This window comes from Ciconia boyciana, chromosome 4, assembly GCF_034638445.1.
Source record: "Ciconia boyciana chromosome 4, ASM3463844v1, whole genome shotgun sequence".
Lineage (NCBI taxonomy): Eukaryota > Metazoa > Chordata > Aves > Ciconiiformes > Ciconiidae > Ciconia > Ciconia boyciana.
Window position 1 is genome coordinate 10568785 of NC_132937.1, and position 21369 is coordinate 10590153.

Below are 21369 nucleotides of genomic sequence, written 5' to 3' on the forward strand. Positions count from 1 at the left end.
AGCAATAACAGCTATAAATTCTATCATCTAGCACATTCCAATCCAATCTGTCATTATCTCAAACCCTTCGAGCCCCACGTTGGGCACCAAAAAGGACTGTCGTGGTTTAGCCCCAGTCGGCAACTAAGCCCCACACAGCCGCTCGCTCACTCCCCCACAGTGGGATGGGGGAGAGAATCAGAAGAGTAAAAGTGAGAAAACTCATGGGTTGAGATAAAGACAGTTTAATAGGGAAAGCAAAAGCCGCGCACAAAAGCAAAGCAAAGCAAGGAATTCATTCACTACTTCCCATGGGCAGGCAGGTGTTCAGCCATCTCCAGGAAAGCAGGGCTCCATCACGCATAATGGTTACTTGGGAAGACAAACGCCATCACTCCGAATGTCCCCCCCTTCCTCCTTCTTCCCCAGCTTTATATACTGAGCATGACATCATATGGTATGGAATAGCCCTTTGGCCAGTTTGGATCAACTATCCTGGCTGTGTCCCCTCCCAGCTTCTTCTGCACCTGGCAGAGCATGGGAAGCTGAAAAGTCCTTGCCCAGTGCAGCAACAACTAAAACATCTCTGTATTATCAACACTGTTTTCAGCACAAATCCAAAATGTAGCCCCATACTAGCTACTATAAAGAAAATTAACTCTATCTCAGCTGAAACCAGGACACTAGGACAGAGAAAAATAAAAGTAACAATGTGGAAAGAACATAATTGTTAAATGCATATTTCTTATAATGTCTTCCCTTTTACAACATAATTGAAGTATTACTTAAAGGGCCCATAACACTAAAAGAAATTGAGTTGTATATATGATTAATTAATGCAGCAGGAAGCTGCTTATAAAGAATGCAATTTTATACATATGATCTTGAAATGAATAAAGCAACTTTTAATTTTGTCATTTCCCTTATAAATGTGGAATGCAATTAACAATAATCTTTGCAGAGAAGCAAGGCTCTAACATAAAAATCTGTTTACAAAATAAATGTATACCATTAATGGACTCAAAATATGATTAAAATGATTTTTCAGTATGTGAAGACTAGTGAAATATTCAGAAATGTTTATTTAACACACATGTAAAACTGTCCAAAGATCTAATTTTCTCTGGAATATGTTTTCTTCTATCAGAAATTTACTTGAAATTTCACACTGTGCTTTAATTCAATAAATATATGTAATAATACCTCCATGTCAGCCTTTTAAAGCCCCAGCTACTTCTAACTGATCACTTTCACTTCAGCTGGAATTTGTGGTGCAGTTTCATGTTACATGTAATCCCATTTTACTATGGGTTGCTGCTGAGAGGGGCAGTCACACTTTCTCTTGCGCCAACCACACAGCCCTTCTGTTTCCCATGTACAAATGTTACATGGCCCTTTTGCAAACGGGGTCTGTCTGGTGGCTCAGTGGAAATCTAACCCTTTTGATGGTGCTCAGTGGATGTAGTTAGTGGCAGGCATCCGTATACCTCTGTGAACCACAGACAAACTCAAGCTGTTTCTGCTCCTTTTCAGGCAGTCTTCTTTCTCTATGTGTGTTTCTTATCTTTCCCCATTCTCTACTGAAAAAACCTTCATTCATTCCCAGTCACTTCCCTCTGCTGCTCTTTCCAAACTTGGTTCCCAGGGAAGGTTTCATCCGGGAAGCTGTGTTTGGGCCACATGCATTTCACAAAGCAGGTGGTGATTTCTTAATAAAATATATGCACCGATGTGATGCCTCACGATCGCTAGCCCTTGTTCTTGTGGGGGACTTCAACCTACCGGATGTCTGCTGGAAATACAATACAGCAGACAGGACAGTCTAGGAGGTTCCTGGAGCGTGTGGCAGATAACTTCTGCAGATAACAGCTGGTGAGTGAGCCAACTAGGGAAGGTGCCCCGCTGGACCTCTTGTTCACGAACAGAGAAGGACTTGTGAGCCATGTGATGGTTGGAGGCCGTCTTGGGCAGAGTGATCACAAAATGATAGAGTTTTTGATTCTTGGAGAAGTGAGGAGGGGGGTCAGCAAAACTGCCACCTTAGACTTCCGGAGGGCAGACTTTGGCCTATTTAGGAGACTGGTTGACAGAGTCCCCTGGGAGGCAGCCCTAATGGGCAAAGGAGTCCAGGAAGGCTGGACATTCTTTAAGGAGGAAGTCCTAAAGGCACAAGAGCAGGCTGTCCCCAGGTGCCAAAAGACGAGCCGGCGGGGAAGAAGACCGGCTTGGCTGACTAGAGAGCTCTGGCTCAAACTCAGGAAAAAGAGGAGAGTCTATGACCTTTGGAAGAAGGGGCAGGCAACTCAGGAGGACTACAAAGGTGTAGCGAGGCTGTGCAGGGAGAAAATTAGAAGGGCCAAAGCTGAGCTAGAGCTCAATCTGGCTACTGCCGTAAAAGACAACAAAAAATACTTCTTCAAATACATTAGCAGCAAAAGGAGAGCTAAGGAGAATTTCCAGCCCCTAGTAGACGGGGGAGGGAACACAGTGACCAAGGATGAGGAAAAGGCTGAGGTACTTAATGCCTTCTTTGCCTCAGTCTTTAATAGCAGGGCCAATTGTTCTCTGGGTACCCAGCCCCCGGAGTTGGAAGATAGGGACGGGGACCAGAATGGAGCCCCCATAATCCAGGGGGAAATGGTTAGTGACCTGCTACACCACTTAGACACTCACAAGTCTATGGGGCCTGATGAGATCCACCCGAGAGTACTGAAGGAACTGGCAGAAGTGCTCACCAAGCCCCTTTCCATCATTTACCAGCAGTCCTGGCTAACTGGGGAGGTCCCTGCTGACTGGAGATTAGCAAATGTGACACCCATCTACAAGAAGGGCTGGAAGGAGGACCCAGGGAACTACAGGCCTGTCAGCCTGACCTTGGTGCCGGGGAAGCTGATGGAGCAGATCATCTTGAGTGCCATCACACGGCACGTAGAGGATAACCAAGGGATCAAGCCCAGCCAGCATGGGTTCAGGAAAGGCAGGTCCTGCTTGACCAACCTGATCTCCTTCTACGACAAGGTGACCCGCCTAGTATGAGGGAACGGCTGTGGATGTTGTCTATCTAGACTTCAGTAAAGCCTTTGACATGGTTTCCCACAGCATTCTCCTGGAGAACCTGGCTGCTCATGGCTTGGATGGGTGTACTCTTCGCTGGGTAAAGAACTGGCTGGCTGGCTGGGCCCAAAGAGTGGTGGTGAATGGAGTTTACTCCAGTTGGCGGCCGGTCACAAGTGGTGTTCCCCAGGGCTCTGTGTTGGGGACAGTTCTGTTTAATATCTTTATCAATGATCTGGATGAAGGGATTGAGTGCACCCTCAGTATGTTTGCAGATGACACCAAATTATGCGGGAGTGTTGATCTGCTTGAGGGTAGGAAGGCTCTACAGAGGGATCTGGACAGGCTGGATCGATGGGCTGAGGCCAATTGTATGAGGTTCAACAAGGCCAAGTGCAAGGTCCTGCACTTGGGCCACAGCAACCCCATGCAATGCTACAGGCTTGGGGAAGAGTGGCTGGAAAGCTGCCTGGCAGAAAAGGACCTGGGGGTGTTGGTCGACAGCTGGCTGAATATGAGCCAGCAGTGTGCCCAGGTGGCCAAGAAGGCCAATAGCATCCTGGCTTGTATCAAAAATAGTGTGGCCAGCAGGACTAGGGAAGTGATCGTGCCCCTGTACTCGGCACTGGTGAGGCCGTACCTTGAATACTGTGTTCCATTTTGGGCCCCCCACTACAAGAGAGACATTGAGGTGCTGGAGCGTGTCCAGAGAAGGGCAATGAAGCTGGTGAAGGGTCTAGAGCAGAAGTCTTATGAGGAGCAGCTGAGGGAACTGGGGTTGTTTAGCCTGGAGAAAAGGAGGCTGAGGGGAGACCTTATTGCTCTCTACAACTACCTGAAAGGAGGTTGTAGAGAGGTGAGGGTTGGTCTCTTCTCCCAGGTAACAAGTGATAGGACAAGAGGAAATGGCCTCAAGTTGTGCCAGGGGAGGTTTAGACTGGATATTAGGAAATTTTACTTACTGAAAGGGTTATCAAGCATTGGAACAGGCTGCCCAGGGAAGTGGTTGAGTCGCCATCCCTGGAGGTATTTAAAAGAAGTTTGGATGAGGTGCTTAGGGACATGGTGTAGTGGTGGACTTGGTAGTGTTGGTTTATGGTTGGACTCGATGAGTCTTTAAAGGTCTTTAAAGGTCTTTTCCAACCTATACGATTCTGTGATTCTGTGATTCTGTGATGTGTGTGGATATATTACATATATACATTTTTAAGAGTATAGTTGTCTGTGCTTTGAGGGATAACACCTATAAACTTATATGTGAGACCTAACAAAATCATAATGAGAAAAAGGGAAGTTTGGGAATCGTGTCAGAGCCGCAAAGATGATTAAGGAGAATCTTTCATATGAGGAGAGGTTGGGAGAGATGAGACACTCCAGCCTGGAGAAGAGAAAGCTCAGGGGGAATCTTATCAATGTGTATAAATACCTGATGGGAGGGAATGAAGATGAGGGAGCCAGAGACTTCTCAGTAGTGCCCACTGACAAGACAAGAGGCAATGGGCACAAATTAAAAAACATGAAATTCCATCTGGACACAAAACCCCCACTTTTTTACTGTGAGGCTCATCAAACACTGAGACAGGTTGCCCAGAGGGTCTGTGGAGTCTCCGTCTGTGGAGATATTCAAAGGCCGCCTGGACTCGGTCCTGTGCAACCTACTCTAGCTGACCCTGTTTGAGCAGGGGGGGTGGACTAGATGATCTCAAAAGGTGCCTTTCAACCTCAGCAATTCTGTGATTGTATCTTCTAAATAATTCTCAAGACAAGCATTTTCCTATAAATATAAATAAATTTTTTAAAGGCACTGTTTCAAATAAATAGGGAACTGGAAGATTATTTGAAAATACTTGAAAACGAACAGGGATCTTTTTAAAACTCTTTCATCTGTGATTCCTGAATGATTTACTCCAGTCTTTTCAAAATAATTCTATAATAGGATAAGATGTTGCCCGATAAATTTCTGTTAGACTGGCTTTCTTCAAGTGGAGAAAATTAGGCTTGAGAAATAGGCTTCATATGAAAAAAACCCTTCAAATTAAGTCTTGAAAAATTCTCTGATCAAGTCTGGCAAGCACTTTGATGAATTATGAACATGTTAATAAGAAACAATTTGAGGAGATATACATATAGTTGTGATACCTTGATCCAGCTTTAGGATTAATCAGCTGGTCTTGTGAGTAAAAATTACACTTTTCTCATAGAATATATTTCTAATTTACCTGATAAATTGAAAGATGTTCTTTGAAATTATAACAAGTTAGCATTAATCAATCACTTTTAATGCTTACTATCTTTGTTTCATCTTTTTTTGTTTCCTAGTCTTATCTAGTTGTTGTTGTTTTATATTAATCCATTGCAAACTAGCTGTCTTAGTGTTTCTCAGCTAAATGTCTCAAAAGGTTAAGGGGAAAAAAACCCTCTTATGATATGGAACTAAGGAGTGACTCTTCTCAAAGCAGGCTGTACCAAGAGAAAGCAACTGTGATTCTTGTCTGTAACACAGGCTTCAACCTTAATTCAGAAACACCCCTGTTCTCCAGCAGTCCGTTTCACCACCACCAGTGGAAGTGTGCCTGAATACACAACTGACCTCACTTAGCCTCCTCTGAAGTGCTTGCCATGTTGTTATCTGTTTTTTGCCTTGACTTTTTAAACTTCTTTCTCTGTGGCTACCTAAGCCCTATGTTATCTTTCTATCTCCATCTCATCAACTCCCCATGTCTTTAATTGTCTGGTCTGAAACTCCATATCTGTCTGCACACACACTCTCTAAAGTTCCCCATTTACTCCAAATTAATTTTATCACATTTCTGTGATGGAGTTGGTTAATTGCATAATGATGAGGACAAAATTTACTGGTGGAGAACGCTCCACGAAACCTATATTGGCAAGCAAAACCCATGAAGAGCAGAAACAGCTTTCCTACCATAGTAGTCATATGGATGACCACTGTCACCTTGTAGAGAGTGTGGATCAGGGCTAAGCAAGGCATCCCACTCTGGCATTGCACAGTGGGCAAGGGGGTGAGCAAACCCCAGAGGTTTGGTGTTCTCCTTCAGCTGCTTCTGAAGATTATGCCCTTACAGCCCAGCTCTGCTTCCAGGTGCAGAGCATAACTCCCACGAGGAGGGTACTTCAGCTGTTTTTTCTGCCCCTGGAAAGACAGCAGACTTGCAAGGTTGGCCCAAGGCATGACCGGGATATACTTACACAACAGTTTTGAGCATATCTGGCTTATAGCCACTCTTAGGCATGCCTGTGAACAGCTATGTGGGCATAGGCACAGTCTCAGCTTCCTCACGGAAGAATGGGGCGCACGCTCTACCTAATGAGGATGCTCGCTGGAGGTTGTACAGAGGCACATGCTAGCAACATATTTGTCAGTGAGTGCTTCTGGGAGAATGGAGGACAAAAATTCTGTCCATAATGTAAATATTGGTTCAAAATCAAGAATTGGTGTCCCAGACTTCTTTCTGTTGCTGTGGATTATGTATCATCTTAGTATGTCTTTGTTACATGTTGTATGTGTTTCCAATGGCTAGAAAGTCTGTCATGAAGAGTTTAAGAAGATGGTTATGATAATAATGTTAAAATGTGTTTGGGGAAAAGTTGTAACAAGGGCATTAATTTGCTATGGGGAGGTACATAGTGCAAAATATTGTGGATAATTGTGGTTTTAGCACCTGAGGATGAGCAAAGTCAATGCCTTTAAATCCCAACAATCTGAGCTGGTGGATTATCTTGCTTACTTGAAAAAAAAATGTTTGTCTGACTGCAGGCATGGAACCCGTTGTGCTGGAGAAGTGGCAGCCACTGCAAACAACTCACACTGCACAGTAGGAATCGCCTTTAATGCCAAGATTGGAGGTATGTGAAACAGTCTCCCACAAAAAAAAAGTAACTAAAGAGTCATTTGTACCAAATGGTACATTCAGATCTTTCTAAACAAGAGGAGGAGATTTGTATAGCTAACAATTGTACTTGTAGCACGTAGTTAAATACCAGTACTGAAGGAATTTGTCTGCAGTGATGCTTCTCCAGTGTTCCCTGGGACACCACCTCTCAGTACACACAGAAAAATAGAAAGCAAGGCCTTTGATGAAAACACAAAACCCAGAATTAGGACATTTGGGTTTTCTCACAAATTCAAAGCTTTAACTGAGCTTTGACAAATCAGAAGTAAATGTATGCATCACGAATATTCGCTTGCATATTGATCCCAAACAAAACACTGACAGTCGTAAAACTAAAAACATTTTTGTGTTGTTTGGCTGCGGTCAGAGAGTATCTTCTTTTGATCCCTGTGTGTGATCAGATTATTACCTGAAATATGAGATTTGACTGCAGTTTTTTGTTCTGTTCAGCCAAGAGATTCCAAGTGATTTCTATCAATTCTTAGTCAATGGCTGCTCAGTTAAGTAAGACCTTTAGCTTGGCTCTTGAAATGACTGTCAATATGTCATGTAAATATCTGCTAGGCTGTAGCCTGCCTGTGCCAGTTTTTAACACTTCAAGTGAAGTTTTACTCTGTATTTTTAATGAAATCATGGGATCGGTATATTTGCTTTCAGTAAAAACACCTATAGCTCAAACTCATTAACTGTTGATTTTCTGCCCCAAAATAGATGCAATCTGTGAAAAAAGAAACATGTTTACCTACATATACTATAGACAACAGTTAAAAAATATGAGCAGGCATACTTGAGGCCATGTTTCCACAATTAATAGTACTGTATCTGATCAGGAGCTGCCCCCATGTCAGACAGAGCAAGTTTCAGCAGCTGCCCAAAGCTGAGCCAATCAGTGACATTGGTAGTGCCTCTATGATAACATATTTAAGAAAGGGTAAAAAACGCTGCTCAACAGCAGCTGGGAGAAAGAGGAGTGAGGAAAAAATGTGAGAGAAACAACCCTGCAGACACCAGGGTCAGTGAAGGAGGGGGAGAAGGTGCTCCAGGCACCAGAGCAGAAATTCCCCTGCAGCCCATGGTGAAGACCATGGTGATGCAGGTTGTTCCCCTGCAGCCCATGGAGATCCACGGTGGAGGAGATATCCACTCTGCAGCCTGTGGAGGACCCCACACTGGAGCAGGTGGATGTGCCTGAAGGAGGCTGTGACCCTGTGGAGAGCCCGCATTGGAGTAGGCTCCTGGCAGGAACTGCTGCCCATGGAGAGGAGCCCACGTAGGAGCAGGTTTTTTGGCAGGACCTGTGGCCCCATGAGGGAGCAGGCCGTTCCTGAAGGACTGTATCCTGTGGAAAGGATCCATGCTGGAGCAGTTCTTGAAGAACTGCAGCCTATTGGAGGGACCCACATTGGAGAAGCTCGTGAAGGACTGTATCCCATGGGAGGGACCCCACACTGGAGCAGGGGAACAGTATGAGGAGGAAGGAGCGGCTGAGAAAGTGTTATGAACTGACCTTAACCCCCATTCCCTATCCCCCATGCTCTGCTCGGGGGGGGGGAGGAGGAGGTAGAAGAGCCAGGAGTGAAGTTGAGCCTGGGAAGAAGGTGTGGGGGATGAGGGGAAGGTGTTTTTAGGGTTTTTTTTTGTTTCTCACTATTCTAATCTATTTTTAATTGGCAATAAATTAAATTGATCTTCCCCAAGTCAAGCCTGTTTTGCCCATGATGGTAATTGGTGAGTGATCTCCCCATCCTTATCTCAGTCCATGAGCTTTTTCATTGTATTTTTCTCCCCCTGTCCTGTTGATGAAGGGGGAGTGATAGAGCAGCTTGGTGGGCACCTGGCAGCTAGCCAAGGTCAACCCACCACAAGACTCTAACAGCCTTCAAGAAACTTCATTGGTCTAAATGAAATAAAAATGGTATCTACTCTGCTTAACACTGCTTCTGCAGAGCCATCAGTAACACTGTTGTTTAAAGTAAGCTGGAAAAGACTATAGTGGCAGCTGTATAAACCTCACTTGACATAATGTACCCCCCTTATAAAGTATCTCAAACATAAGTCCTCAGGAGACCCAACAGACAATCTGCTGAAAATCAGAAGCAAGAGGGAATTCTAGGGTATTGGGAAGGGAGGTTAAGCTTCCCCTTCTGCTAGGTGTATATGTTTAAGAGTTTCACTGTTGCTGATCTCTATTTTTGCATGCCTCCCTCCCTTCCTTCATAAAAGCCATAAGCTATACATGTGAATATGCAGAAGTTGTGTTCCCTCTCCACAGGCCAGATAGAGTGTAAAAATGTTGAATCACATTATACTGAACTAGTGTTCAGCTCACTTATTTCCCAGGGATTTAAAGACCCTCATTTTAGGAGAAGAAACTTGAATTGAGGTATAGCAATTACATTCTTCTTACACAGCGGAGAACCTGCTGACAGTGATGTTGAATCCACCGAGTCCACCAAGATGGGTCTTTACTTCAAACCAAAATGTGAGTTACTGCATCTCTGGACACATAAGGGATAGTGAAGAGACCAAAGGGGAAAAGAAATCCTTTCCATTGATATTTCATCAAATACTGGCAGCTGAACAAATCTGATTAATGATCTTTGTGATGGAAAGTCATTGACAAGATATCCACTAGTAATGCTCACTTTTAAAAAAAATGTGTTTGTACTCTGTCTCATTTCAACACATTTAAGAACTTCTGACCACAAAATAGATCAGAAAAAAAATTCTTAGAAAACTTGAGTCTTCTTAAAACAGCGTGAGTGGGGAGTTAATCTGCAGATATGAAACTATGAGTGAAATTGCAATCTGGACATTCAGTTCTTTTACAGGTTGTGGGATGTTTCTTAGAAAAAATTATGCCTGTAGTTCATGCTTATCTCAGCTATAGGCCCTTTCATTAAAAAACAAAGCAATGCACCAAAGGGGTAGATTTTTTTTTTTTTTTTTAATGTGTGACTCTGCAGTAATCACACATAGCAAATTACCACCTACACAGCTTGTGAGACTTTTTATAGGAAGGGATGGTTAGCATGTTATTGTTTACAGACTTATTGTGGAAGTTGCAAAGCATCTGTGGGGATTTGTGTGCTTAGTTACTTGGCTGGGCTTGAGTCCTGATGGGAAAACAGTTACATGAAATTATGGCAGAACAGATGTAGATTGTCTGCAGTTGACAAGGAATTAGTTCAGCTGTTTCTTTAAGCTTAAGTCAGATGCTGATTAAAAAAAAAACATTTTAAAAGAAAATTTGCTGTCAGCACAGTTTTGCATGTTTCCTATGATTTGTTGAAAGTTTGTTCTGAATAAAAAGCCACTTACATTTTGGCACTTATTGTAAATACTGGAAAAAGTTTACAGAACTCTAAAGTCTTAAGTGAAACAGTCTAGAAATGCAGTCTGTTAATTGCCTTCTGGCTTTTGTTGCACTATCACCACATGCTGAATGCAGTTTGGAGGTTTTGTGATTGGCAAAATTAACTACTCCAGCCTTTTCAAAGAGGAGAGGAGAGGAGAGGAGAGGAGAGGAGAGGAGAGGAGAGGAGAGGAGAGGAGAGGGAATTATTTTTTTTTAATAGCCAATGAGACATCCATTGATCAAAGTTACACTTGAAGCATGTCTGTCAATTGTTGGCAGAACAGAGCAACACTTAAGTCACAGTCTTGTCTGTGTTGCTTTAGATTTGATCACTTCACCATTAACAAAAAACCTGGTGTAAATTACTTCAGATGCCAATGACAGAATTTGGAGTTATTGTTATACTCATCATTCATTTTCTGAGATTATGCTGAGGAAGAAAAATAAAACCTGAGATTCCCAAAGTTGTTTTAATGTCTTTTTAATAAAGTAAAGTTCATACTGAGATCACTGGACAAGTTTATCTCACAAAACATGGGTAGCTTTTGTGTGAACTTAGAAATATGATCACTTTTCATTTTCAAGTCAATTAGCGTGAGGAAAATAAAATAGACCCTCTATCAACAAAGCACCCCCTATACCTTTTTGTTAACTGGAAGTTAAGGTCTTGGTAAACACTCAAGTTAATTCAGTCTGAACTCATGAGCAAAGTGGAATGTGTCTATAATTAAAATATGTGAATTTGGTTTATAAATAGCAGTGGCCTTTTAAAGGGGAAAAAGCTTCAAACTTGTTAATTGTGGAAATGATCATTATTCCCTACTATCATACAGTTACATGTTAATTGTTATTTAATATCTTATATTCCTTTCATCTAATGTTACACTAACTGTATGAAGGGCCTCTTTCTTATTTAGGTTAAAACTGACATCAAGGGTTTTCTCAGTCAGAATTAAATTCAATCAAAACATTACAGTTAGTTAAAAAACAACTTTAAGATACTCTCAGTTTTCAGCTTTAAGCCTACCTTATTTATTCTAGTGCTCTTAAAACACCATGGTGCCATTCACTTTACAAGGTCTGGCACATTGACTTGTCAAAATCCACATTAATGGATTTTTTTTAACACAAGAATTTCAGATTGTACCTTTAAAAAGCCTCTTCTGCACAATGGAGGATGTTCACAAAATTGTAGTTTCAGATTGAATAATGTTACGCATAGGGTATTTGTTAGTAACTTTCTGTAATCGCCTTGCTACTGTGTATACTTATACTGCATAATCCATCTGTACACAAGAGCTTTCTCCCGTTTCTTCTTTGCAACCTCATATAACGAAGGAAAAATGCTGTGTTTATCTGTCAACAGAGACCCTGTGTTTATGTCTGTCAACATACTTAGGGCTATGAATGTCTCAAATTAAGTGCTGCAGTATAAAAGGAAAAAGCAAAGCAGATAATATCTTCAAGTGAGAAATATAAACATTTCAAGGTTCAAGTCTTTTTTCAAGTTTTCTTTAGTATAAAAGTTTCTTGTTAAAGTTCAAAGACTATACAGTAGATAAACTGACTTGTAGATAATTCTTGAAAGACAAAAATATTAATTCCTATTTGTGTTTTTTCATATAGAAGCATTTTTTTTCATCAGGGAAACACATATCCAAACAGATTGATTTTTATTTTACAATAGACATCTTTATGATCATTCAGTCCAATGTCCTACACAACAAAACCACTTTTTGAGTTTGGTTGTCCTGTTCATTTTACCTTTTGTTCTGAAGGCGTACGGATGCTGGATGGAGATGTGACAGACATGGTAGAAGCAAAGTCTCTGAGCCTTAATCCCCAACACATCCACATCTACAGTGCCAGCTGGGGGCCTGATGATGATGGTAAGACTGTGGATGGACCTGCTTCTCTAGCGCGTCAGGCCTTTGAGAATGGCATCAGAATGGTAGGTTGGCATCAAAGTGCATATCCTGGATCTGCTCTTGTGTGTGGGTGTAAGGGTATGTGTGCCCAGTATGTACAAGTGCACTGCATGGGGAAGAGTCATATTCTTAAGGAAAGAAGAAAAGCTTCATTTGTGTAAAATGAAAAATACATTTCCATTCTATAGCAACTAGATGTTCAATCCTTCCTGAAGTATCAGCTAACTTTCTTCATTGTCAATTGGAATATATAATCCTCAGTGTCCTTTAAAACTGCCCTGAGGCAGTTACCTGCCCTGTAATAATGTAATTCTGCAAGAAAAGCTAAGACTGAAAAATGATACTTTGCAGAGCAGTGCCAAATCATCAATTCTAAATTGCTATGAAATTATAAAACAAAAGCCTTTGACTTTTTCCTTCATCCTTCCTTCCTTTTGTTGTTCTGTTTTACTTAATTTCTTAATGGAAATTTGATGGATTTAATAGGAAACTGGGAGCTAAAAAAAATCTGCACTCATGTTTCTTTTAGAGTGTATGTCTAATCTCAGAGAACATTCACTCTTTTTATAACTTACATATGCATTTCTCTAACAGTTTGTATAACTGCAGTTTCTGTGTGATATAGTCCAGTTGAAAAGAATGCGTAGTTTAACTTTAGCTCTTATTATTCCAATTATCAGCTCATGCAGAGTGTTTTAGAACTATTATTATTTTTAAATCTCCTGAGCTAATATGATTACTCCTTCCAAATCTGGCACAAAATAGCAAAGATAAATGACTATACATTTTTGTCCATAGAGTCCCACAGAGACAGAACATGCCATAAATTGAAATACACAAATCTATTTCAAGAAAGGATACCAAATAATAACTGAATTTATGAAATGAAAACATACACCAGAAATTAAATATGCTTTAAAATTCTACCCAGGATCAGGGCAAAGGAAGACGAAAGGAATTTTTAAACCTGTCTCAAGTACTATGATTTTCTGTCATCTTTAGGGTATTTTGTTTAATTCTATTAAATTTACATACTTGGAGACTTTTATTAGTAAACAATTTCTATGCAAATAGCAAAGCTCCCTTTATATCATACTTCCAGTTGACAAAGTCCTATTTTTTTGAAATGGTGTTGTTATAAGGATGAAAAATTCTGGAAGCCTGTGTTGTATATGTAAATGTAAATTGTAAATGTTGCATATGTAAATGTAAATATATTATAAGCTGTAGACCTAATAACCTCAAAAACAATTCCATTATAATCACACAGAACTCACCTGAAAAAATCAAAGGGCAGTATGTCCAAAAGTAACATATTCAAGATAAGATTGGATATATGATGTCACATAGCACCCTCTGTTCAAGAATAAATAGGCTTAGCATTGCAACATATGATTGTGACCAAACTGTGTAATAAAACTTTACTGAATCTGGGACAAAAGGAAGAACACAAAACCCATATGTATTGGGTTTACGTGGCAAGGTTTTGGTGGTGGAAGGGCTACAGAGGTAGCTTCTGTGAGAAGATGCCAGAAGCTTCCCCCATGTCCAATAGAGCCAGTGCCAGCCAGCTCCAAGATGGACCCACTGCTGCTCAAAGCTGAGCCAATCAGTGACGCTGATGGCACCTCTGTGATAACATATTTAAGAAAGGGTAAAAAACTATGCACAACAGCAGCTGTGAGAAAGTGGAGTGAGAATATGTGAGAGAAACAACTCTGCAGACACGAAGGTCAGTGAAGAAGGAGGGGGAGGGGGTGTTCCAGGCGCCGGAGCAGAGATTCCCTTGCAGCCTGTGGAGAAGACCATGGTGACACGCAGGTTGTCCCCTTGCAGCCCATGGAGGTTAACGGTGGAGCAGATATGCACTCTGCAGCCTGTGGAGGACCCCATGCTGGAGCAGGTGGTTGCACCCAAAAGAGGCTGTGACCCTGTGAAGAGCCTGTGCTGGAGAAGGTTCCTGGCAAGAACTGTGGCCCATGGAGAGGAGCCCACACAGGAGCAGGTCTTCTGGCAGGACCTGTGGCCCCACAGGGGACCCATGCTGAAGCAGTCTGTTCCAGAAGGACTGCACCCTGTGGAAAGGACCCATGCTGGAGAAGTTCTTGAAGAACTGCAGCCTGTGGGAAGGACCCACGTAGGAGAAGTTCGTGGAGGACTGTCTCCCATGGGTGGGACCCCACGCTGGAGCAGGGGAAGAGTGTGAGGAGGAAGGAGTGGCAGAGACAACATGGAATGAACTGACCGCAACCCCCATTCCCCGTCCCCCTGCTACGCTCAGCGGGAGGAGGTAGAGAAAATCGGGAGTGAAGTTGAGCCCGGGAAGAAGGGAGGGGTGGGGGGAAGGTGTTTTTAGATTTGTTTTTATTTCTCATTATCCTACTCTGACTTTTGATTGGCAATAAATTAAATTAATTTCCCTGAGTCAAGTTTGCTTTGCCCGTGGTGGTAATTGGTGAGTGATCTCCCTGTCCTTATGTCGACCCACGAGCCTTTCATCATATTTTCTCTCCCCGTCTAGCTGAGGAGAGGAAGTGATAGAGCGGCTTGGTCAGCACCTGGCATCCAGCCAAGGTCTACCCACCACACCATTTTAGATACTCATGCTCTCTGAAAAATGTGTCTGTGATAGAGTTGAAACCAGTTCATTTCTTTTCATACAAATAAGCCTATTATTCTGGGGATCAGTCTAATATAATTTGGGTAGCAATATATTTCATATATTCTGACTTTTTCTTTTACTGCTGTTTGACAAAGACCTAACAGTCAAGTTTCTGTAGAATTGTAAGCCCATTGATGTTTTACATAGCAGGGTTTTGAGCGGGAGTTATTTCACCTCTCACAATGTGTTACCAACTATATGCTTTCTCTTATTTGTTTTGCAGTATCCATAAGGTTGTCCAAATCAGTGGCAGGGCAGGTCATCCTTAATATAATGTAGGAAGGTGGACAGGCAGTGAAATTTACATGAGAATTTTTGGCTTTCTCACTGCATCAGTGCAGGGGCCTTCATCTTATTGCCACAACGCTATTCTGTTAAGCAAGCTGGACACAAGCCAAAATGTTTGATGGACATTAATGATGAGATGTTGTGTGGCTGAACCTCTTGTGAGAACTCAGCTTGGTGCCTTCCCTCCCATCATCATTGCGCCTTCTCATCTCTCTCATTTCACCAACTTTGGTTGCAGAGTGTGTTTTCAAGGTGTTTGCTAGGAGCAGAAGACTCTCTTACAAACACTAAACAAGCTTGCAACCTGAATGCAAGAGAAGGAAAGGAGAGGAGAGGAGAGGAGAGGAGAGGAGAGGAGAGGAGAGGAGAGGAGAGGAGAGGAGAGGAGAGGAGAGGAGAGGAGAGGAGAGGAGAGGAAGAAGAAAAGGATTTCACATGATTGTTTTTTATTATATGCTTCTACTTCAAAAGTAGAAGGGGTTGTTAGTAAATTGAAAGTATCAAGGCAAAAGGTTTGTTGCCTATGTTGTGCCACAGATCAATTGCTCTTAAATTTATTTTAAAATGTTATTGGCCTCTCCTTTCATCATATCTCTGCATCATTCTGAGCAGGATGTATTACTGTATTGGGTTTACATGGCAAGGTTTTGGTAGCGGGGAGGGCGGGCTGCAGGGGTGGATTCTGTTAGAAGAGATCAGGAGCTGCCCCCATGTCAGACAGAGCCAGTTTCAGCCGGCTCCAAAACAGACCTGCTGCTGCCCAAAGCTGAGCCAATCAGCAACATTGGTAGGGCTCTGTGATAACATATTTAAGAAAGGGTAAAAAAAATGCTGCACAGCAGCTGTGAGAGAGGAGTGAGAAAATATGAATGAAACAGCCCTGCAAGACACCAAGGTCAGTGCAGAAGGAGGGAGAGGAGGTGCTCCAGGCACCGGAGCAGAGCTTCCCTTGCAGCCCGTGGTGAAGACCATGGTGACACAGGCTGTCCCCCTGCAGCCCATGGAGGTCCACGGTGGAGCAGATATCCACCCTGCAGTCCATGGAGGACCCCATGCCAGAGCAGGTGGATGTACCCTGAAAGAAGCTGCAGCCCATAGAGGGCCCACGCAGGAGAAGGTTCCTGGAATGAACTGTGGCCCTTGGAGAGGAACCCATGCAGGAGCAGCCCAGCCTGTGGGAAGGACCCACGTAGGAGAAGTTTGTGAAGGACTGTCTCCCGTGGGAGGGACCCCATGCTGAAGCAGGGGAAGAGTGTGAGGAGGAAGGAGCGGCAGAGATGAAGTGTTATGAACTCACTGTAACCCCCATTCCCCATCCCCCTGTGTTGCCCGGGGGGAGGAGGTAGAAGAGCCAGGAGTGAAGTTGAGCCTGGGAAGAAGGGAGGGGTGGGGGAAACGTGTTTTTAGTTTTGTTCTTATTTCTCACTATCCTACTCTGTTACAATTAATTGGCAATAAATTAAATTAATCTTCCCCAAATCGAGTCTGTTTTGCCCGTGACAGTAATTTCTGAGTGATCTCCCTGTCCTTATCTCGACCCATGAGCTTTTCCATCATATTTTCTCCCCCTGTCCTGCTGAGGTGGGGGAGTGATAGAGCAGCTTGGTGGGCATCTGGTGGCCAGCCAAGGTCAACCCACCACAATTACCTACATAAAAGAAATTATTCTGTTCTGCTTTGCTGGAGAATTGCACTATAAAAATCAAAGACAGAAATTACTGTAAAGAGACTTCCAGTCAAATGTCCCAAAATAATTTCCAAAATAGCTATCATTTTATACACTGAAATATTGTGGTGCGCAGAGGTTAAGACCAGATTTTTAAAACTATGTATTGTGTATGTTCATCTTGTACAGCTGTAGTTTGAGACTGCATGAACACATATCTGTGTGTATGCATATCTCAGATCATACATGGATAACTTTTGCATGCACCAGAGTTCATGCACAGTTCTAATTAGTTAGCTAAAAACTTCTTGAAAAAAACTACTTGGCGGAAGGACTCAGAAAACATGACTTCCAGTATGCTGATGTACCCTGATGTTAGGTCCTGGCATTTATCTGTTACATATATTGCATATCTTCTATGATGCAATATCTGAATATGTAATATTGTATTTACTTCAGCATATTGAGTTAAACTTTGGGAGACTCAGTATTACAGGTGGGGATGGACTGTGTACCAGAATTAACAACGTTAGGTTGTTTGAGTTTGAATATTGTAATTCTTCCTTCTGACATCATGAGACAGTACCAGTGGCTTGAAATAATTTTAATAGTTCTAAGAATTATTATCTAGTCCTAGGCTTCACCATAAGCCAGACCAGGAAATTTCATCCAATTATTACTGCATCAATCTCCTTCTTTTCTTGATTCATCTATTATTTTCTGTTTACTCTACATCTCTTGGGAAGAGCCAGTCTTGACTGAAATACCCAGAGAGAACCTGTCCACAACTGTGCAAGTTGCTAACTACCTTCATTATTAAAAATATATACCTTATTGCTCATCTGAATTTGTTAGTTTCCTTGTCATTGTAAAATTCCTTTTCTGCTAAATTTATGATGAATCTTATGGTATTAGAAATTTCCACATGTAAGTAAATACAGATTTTGGCCAAGTGCTCTCTTAGATAAATTAAATTGGAACATAGGACCATAAGACAGGAAATTACCTTGTAAGTCATCCAGTACAGTTCTCTTCTATCACAGGTATCATGTCCTATAAATACATTTAGCAATTTCTATTTTAGAATGAGTTCAAATTCCCCCCTCCCCCCGCTAATCTATTGATTAGAGACTTTCTTCTAACTTACAGCCAGATTTACTCATGTGCAGTTTCTGCCCATTTGTGCTTTAGCTTAAATAGCTTCTCTCCTCCCTTTTTGCTTGTGACATATTTATAGAACACAATCCCATCCTCTCTCAGCCTTCATTTTGCTTTGCTAAACAAGCCACGCTCATTAGTCACGTCTTAAAAACTTGACTCTCCATCTCCTTACTCATCTTAGTGGTGCTTCTCTCCACACCTGCCAGAATTATTTTCTTGAATGCAGATGATCATAATTAGTAAATTCATCATTAGCATGTCCTTGCTTTTTATGTTGAAATCATGTAATAAATCTGTTTCCATGGCTCATCCTTAAAATACTCTACTCATAACTTGCTCAAGCCCAGTGGTTCTTCAGCACAGCCCACATCATCTCTAGTGCAGTCATTTTCACCTCCATCTTGCTGTTATATTAATCTTCATCTCCTTCTGTTTTATTACTGGTTTCTTTGAGGGATCAGTAAATGTTTTGCAGAAACCAGATAGACTGTATCGAATGCATTTCTCTGTATAAAATAAGTCATCAGAGAAGAACTTAACAGATTTATCTGTCAGTCTAAATTCAGTAAGTACATGTTGCATTTTAACCTGTTTCCATTAACTTTGATGTCTCTTACTCTGTCCTTCAAAATCTGTTATAAAGCCTTGAACAATAATGTTTTCTATATTCAGTCTCTTTCTGTTAGTCAGAATTTCCAAACCACAGTTCTTCCTGTAGTTCTTTCCTGAAACACTTTCTGTTTCCCAGCATCATTTTTTCAAGTGTGAATACCAGAATGGAGCATGGACTTCTCTATGCAGCGGTAGTACCGTTTCCCTATTCCCTGCATGTATTCATATTCACCCTGCTTACAGATCCAAGGATCAAACTAAATTTTATGGAAGCTCATTGCCAATTGTTTATCTGCCATGACCCTAAACTCCCTTTCAGAGTCACTGTTTTACAAGAGGTTGTCCAACCTCCTGTATGTGTTACCTACAGTCTTCGTTTCTAGGTCTATTACCTTGCATTTGGCTGATATGTATCTCAGAATGCCTTTTGCAAGTAGTTTATACCTGATGTGATCTAGTTTTCTCTGAACTGAGATTACCAAGCAAAAATCAGGGTACGTGGCAACCTTAACGTTAAGCTAATAATAACTATTTGATCTTCCATTTGCATGTAGTTAGCAACTTTCAGCATTCAGCCAAAGCAAAATTAGGGATACTGTCTTCCAGTAAATGAAATAGTCGAGTTTAGGCTCAGTGATACCTGGATGAACTATGATACTATGCACATTATTTTCTTTTGGAAATATATAAACAAAGCTAATGTTAAAATTCATCTCCTTTACTTTGTGTGGAAAGTGAGGTTTTTCACAGATGGTCAAGGTGTAGTACAAAAAAAGAATTTTCAGAAAATGAAATTCTGTACCAGAAATGTTCTTAAATTACGTTCAATGGAATATACAAATCCAAAAGGCAGGAAAACTTGGAATAAGAGTTAGAGGAAAATATACCTCAAAACGTCCAGTTTCCTTACAATGTCACAAAGTGTACCAGAAACAGAAACTGTTTAGTTACCTCATCCCATCTCTCACTCCTATATGGAAACTGCTGTAACAAGCCAGAATAGCATTACTGCTGTTGGACTAGTTGTCAAAAGGGACCTCTGGTTTTGGGTGCCTAAGTTGAAACAGGTGATATATTTGAAAATAAAAAACCCACACCATTCTTGATGTGGGGTAGTCTTAAGATGGAATGCCAATACTGAAAAGCACCTTTGGCAAAATGGGTCTCTTTCTATACACTTGAAGTATATGCATTTCAGAGAGTGCATTTTTTGAAACATAAATCTGGTTACTTTGCATGGGCAAATCACTTATTCCCTTTCCTCATAGAACTGTAAGAACTTGAACAACAGCAGAATCTATGCATTTCTATACATCATGTGAGAAAAAAAAAAAGATTTCTTACAGCCAAATTGCTGGAAGTTTGGCCTCAAGAGTTTTCTGTACATAGAATTTTACATAAATTTAAGGCACAAAACATTGAGGGCAATGATTTTGCACACAGCCTAAGTGGGTTGTTTCCTCCCAAACAAATGCTATGGGACACCAACTGAACAAAGGGATTACTGCAGACCTCAGTCTGCAGAGGTAGCAGCAAAGCAGTCTTATTTTCTGCTCTTCTACCAAAAAGAGCTAGATATGCATAAAATCCCCCAAAAGTTCAATAAACAGCTGAAAAACAGAAGCGTTCTATAAGGAAGAGTGGGATATAACTACTGAAACTACAGTTCTGTGGATCTGATAGACATAGATTCCTTTCTGGAGAGTTTAATCAGATGGCAGTATAAAGGTAATAAGAACCGCCTGAATCCTCTCCATAGAGTAGGGAGGTGAAATCTGTTCCTTATCCAGTCTCAATGCAGATATCTTTTGTACGGTGCCTGCTTACTTTGGCTTTGCGAGCAGAGACAATTTCACCTATCATTAACTAGAGACTCTTGTGTAACATAAATATTGGAAAACCTAGCTATTGTTTTGTCACAGATCTATACAATATACAGCTTGCTTTATCCCAGTAACAATATCATCAACAATAACAATAGTAATGATAATATGGAGAGATAGCCTAAACCAGAACTATGATTCATGCAGCCCTGTAGCTGGTTCTATTTTGTTGAGGAAAATAAGAAATTCATTCCAGCATTCCACACATTCAGGTTTCAGCCAGCGCTTCTTTTGGTTGCACTTTAAGCACTAATTATAGCTCTGTGGGGAGTATCTTGCAGCTGTTTAAGCTGTTCTAGTGAAGAATAAAATAAATACACTATATGCAAGGATGCATGTTGAAATGTTGCACTGATATATCCCAATAATTATTGTGTTAATGCATTTTTGTTTGTGGTTGCTCAATATATTATTTTTTTAAGTGCACATAAAATATTTTCACACTTCAGCATTTTGAAGGTATCACATCCTACAACAATAGAATATATATTTCCTTCTTTTTGAGATGATTAATTATTTTGTCATTCTTTTTCTTAATAAAGAAGTTGTTTCAGAAATAGCCAAAAAGTTTAATTGTATTAGCAACAACTTGCCCTTTCAACAATGTAAGATAATAATGTGTTTTATAAGTAGTAATAGATTTTGTACATTGTATATGTATTGTGCATATGTTAGTTCCAGCACTAGGAAATTCTTTCTTGACTTCATAGTTTTCCTAATAGTAAAAATGGTAATGCTAATATAAAAACACAGAACTTAATTTGTAGACATTCTCTGAAACATGCATCTTTACATTATATATATATATATACCCCCCACCCCATTAGGCTTATTGTTAATTTCTTTGTACAGAACCTTTAGCCA

The 21369-nt window shown here is 41.1% G+C and overlaps 1 protein-coding gene across 3 annotated transcripts in view; it reads left to right on the plus strand.

The window, feature by feature from the left end:
* The window catches only part of LOC140650981 (proprotein convertase subtilisin/kexin type 5-like), a 262110-nt gene that overhangs the window by 150655 nt on the left and 90086 nt on the right, over positions 1–21369 (plus strand). For all 3 annotated transcript variants that reach the window (XM_072859926.1, XM_072859927.1, XM_072859928.1), the window contains 2 exons: positions 6812–6900; positions 12084–12256. In XM_072859926.1, the coding sequence (XP_072716027.1) occupies positions 6812–6900; positions 12084–12256 (262 nt within the window). The remainder of the gene's footprint in view (positions 1–6811; positions 6901–12083; positions 12257–21369) is intronic.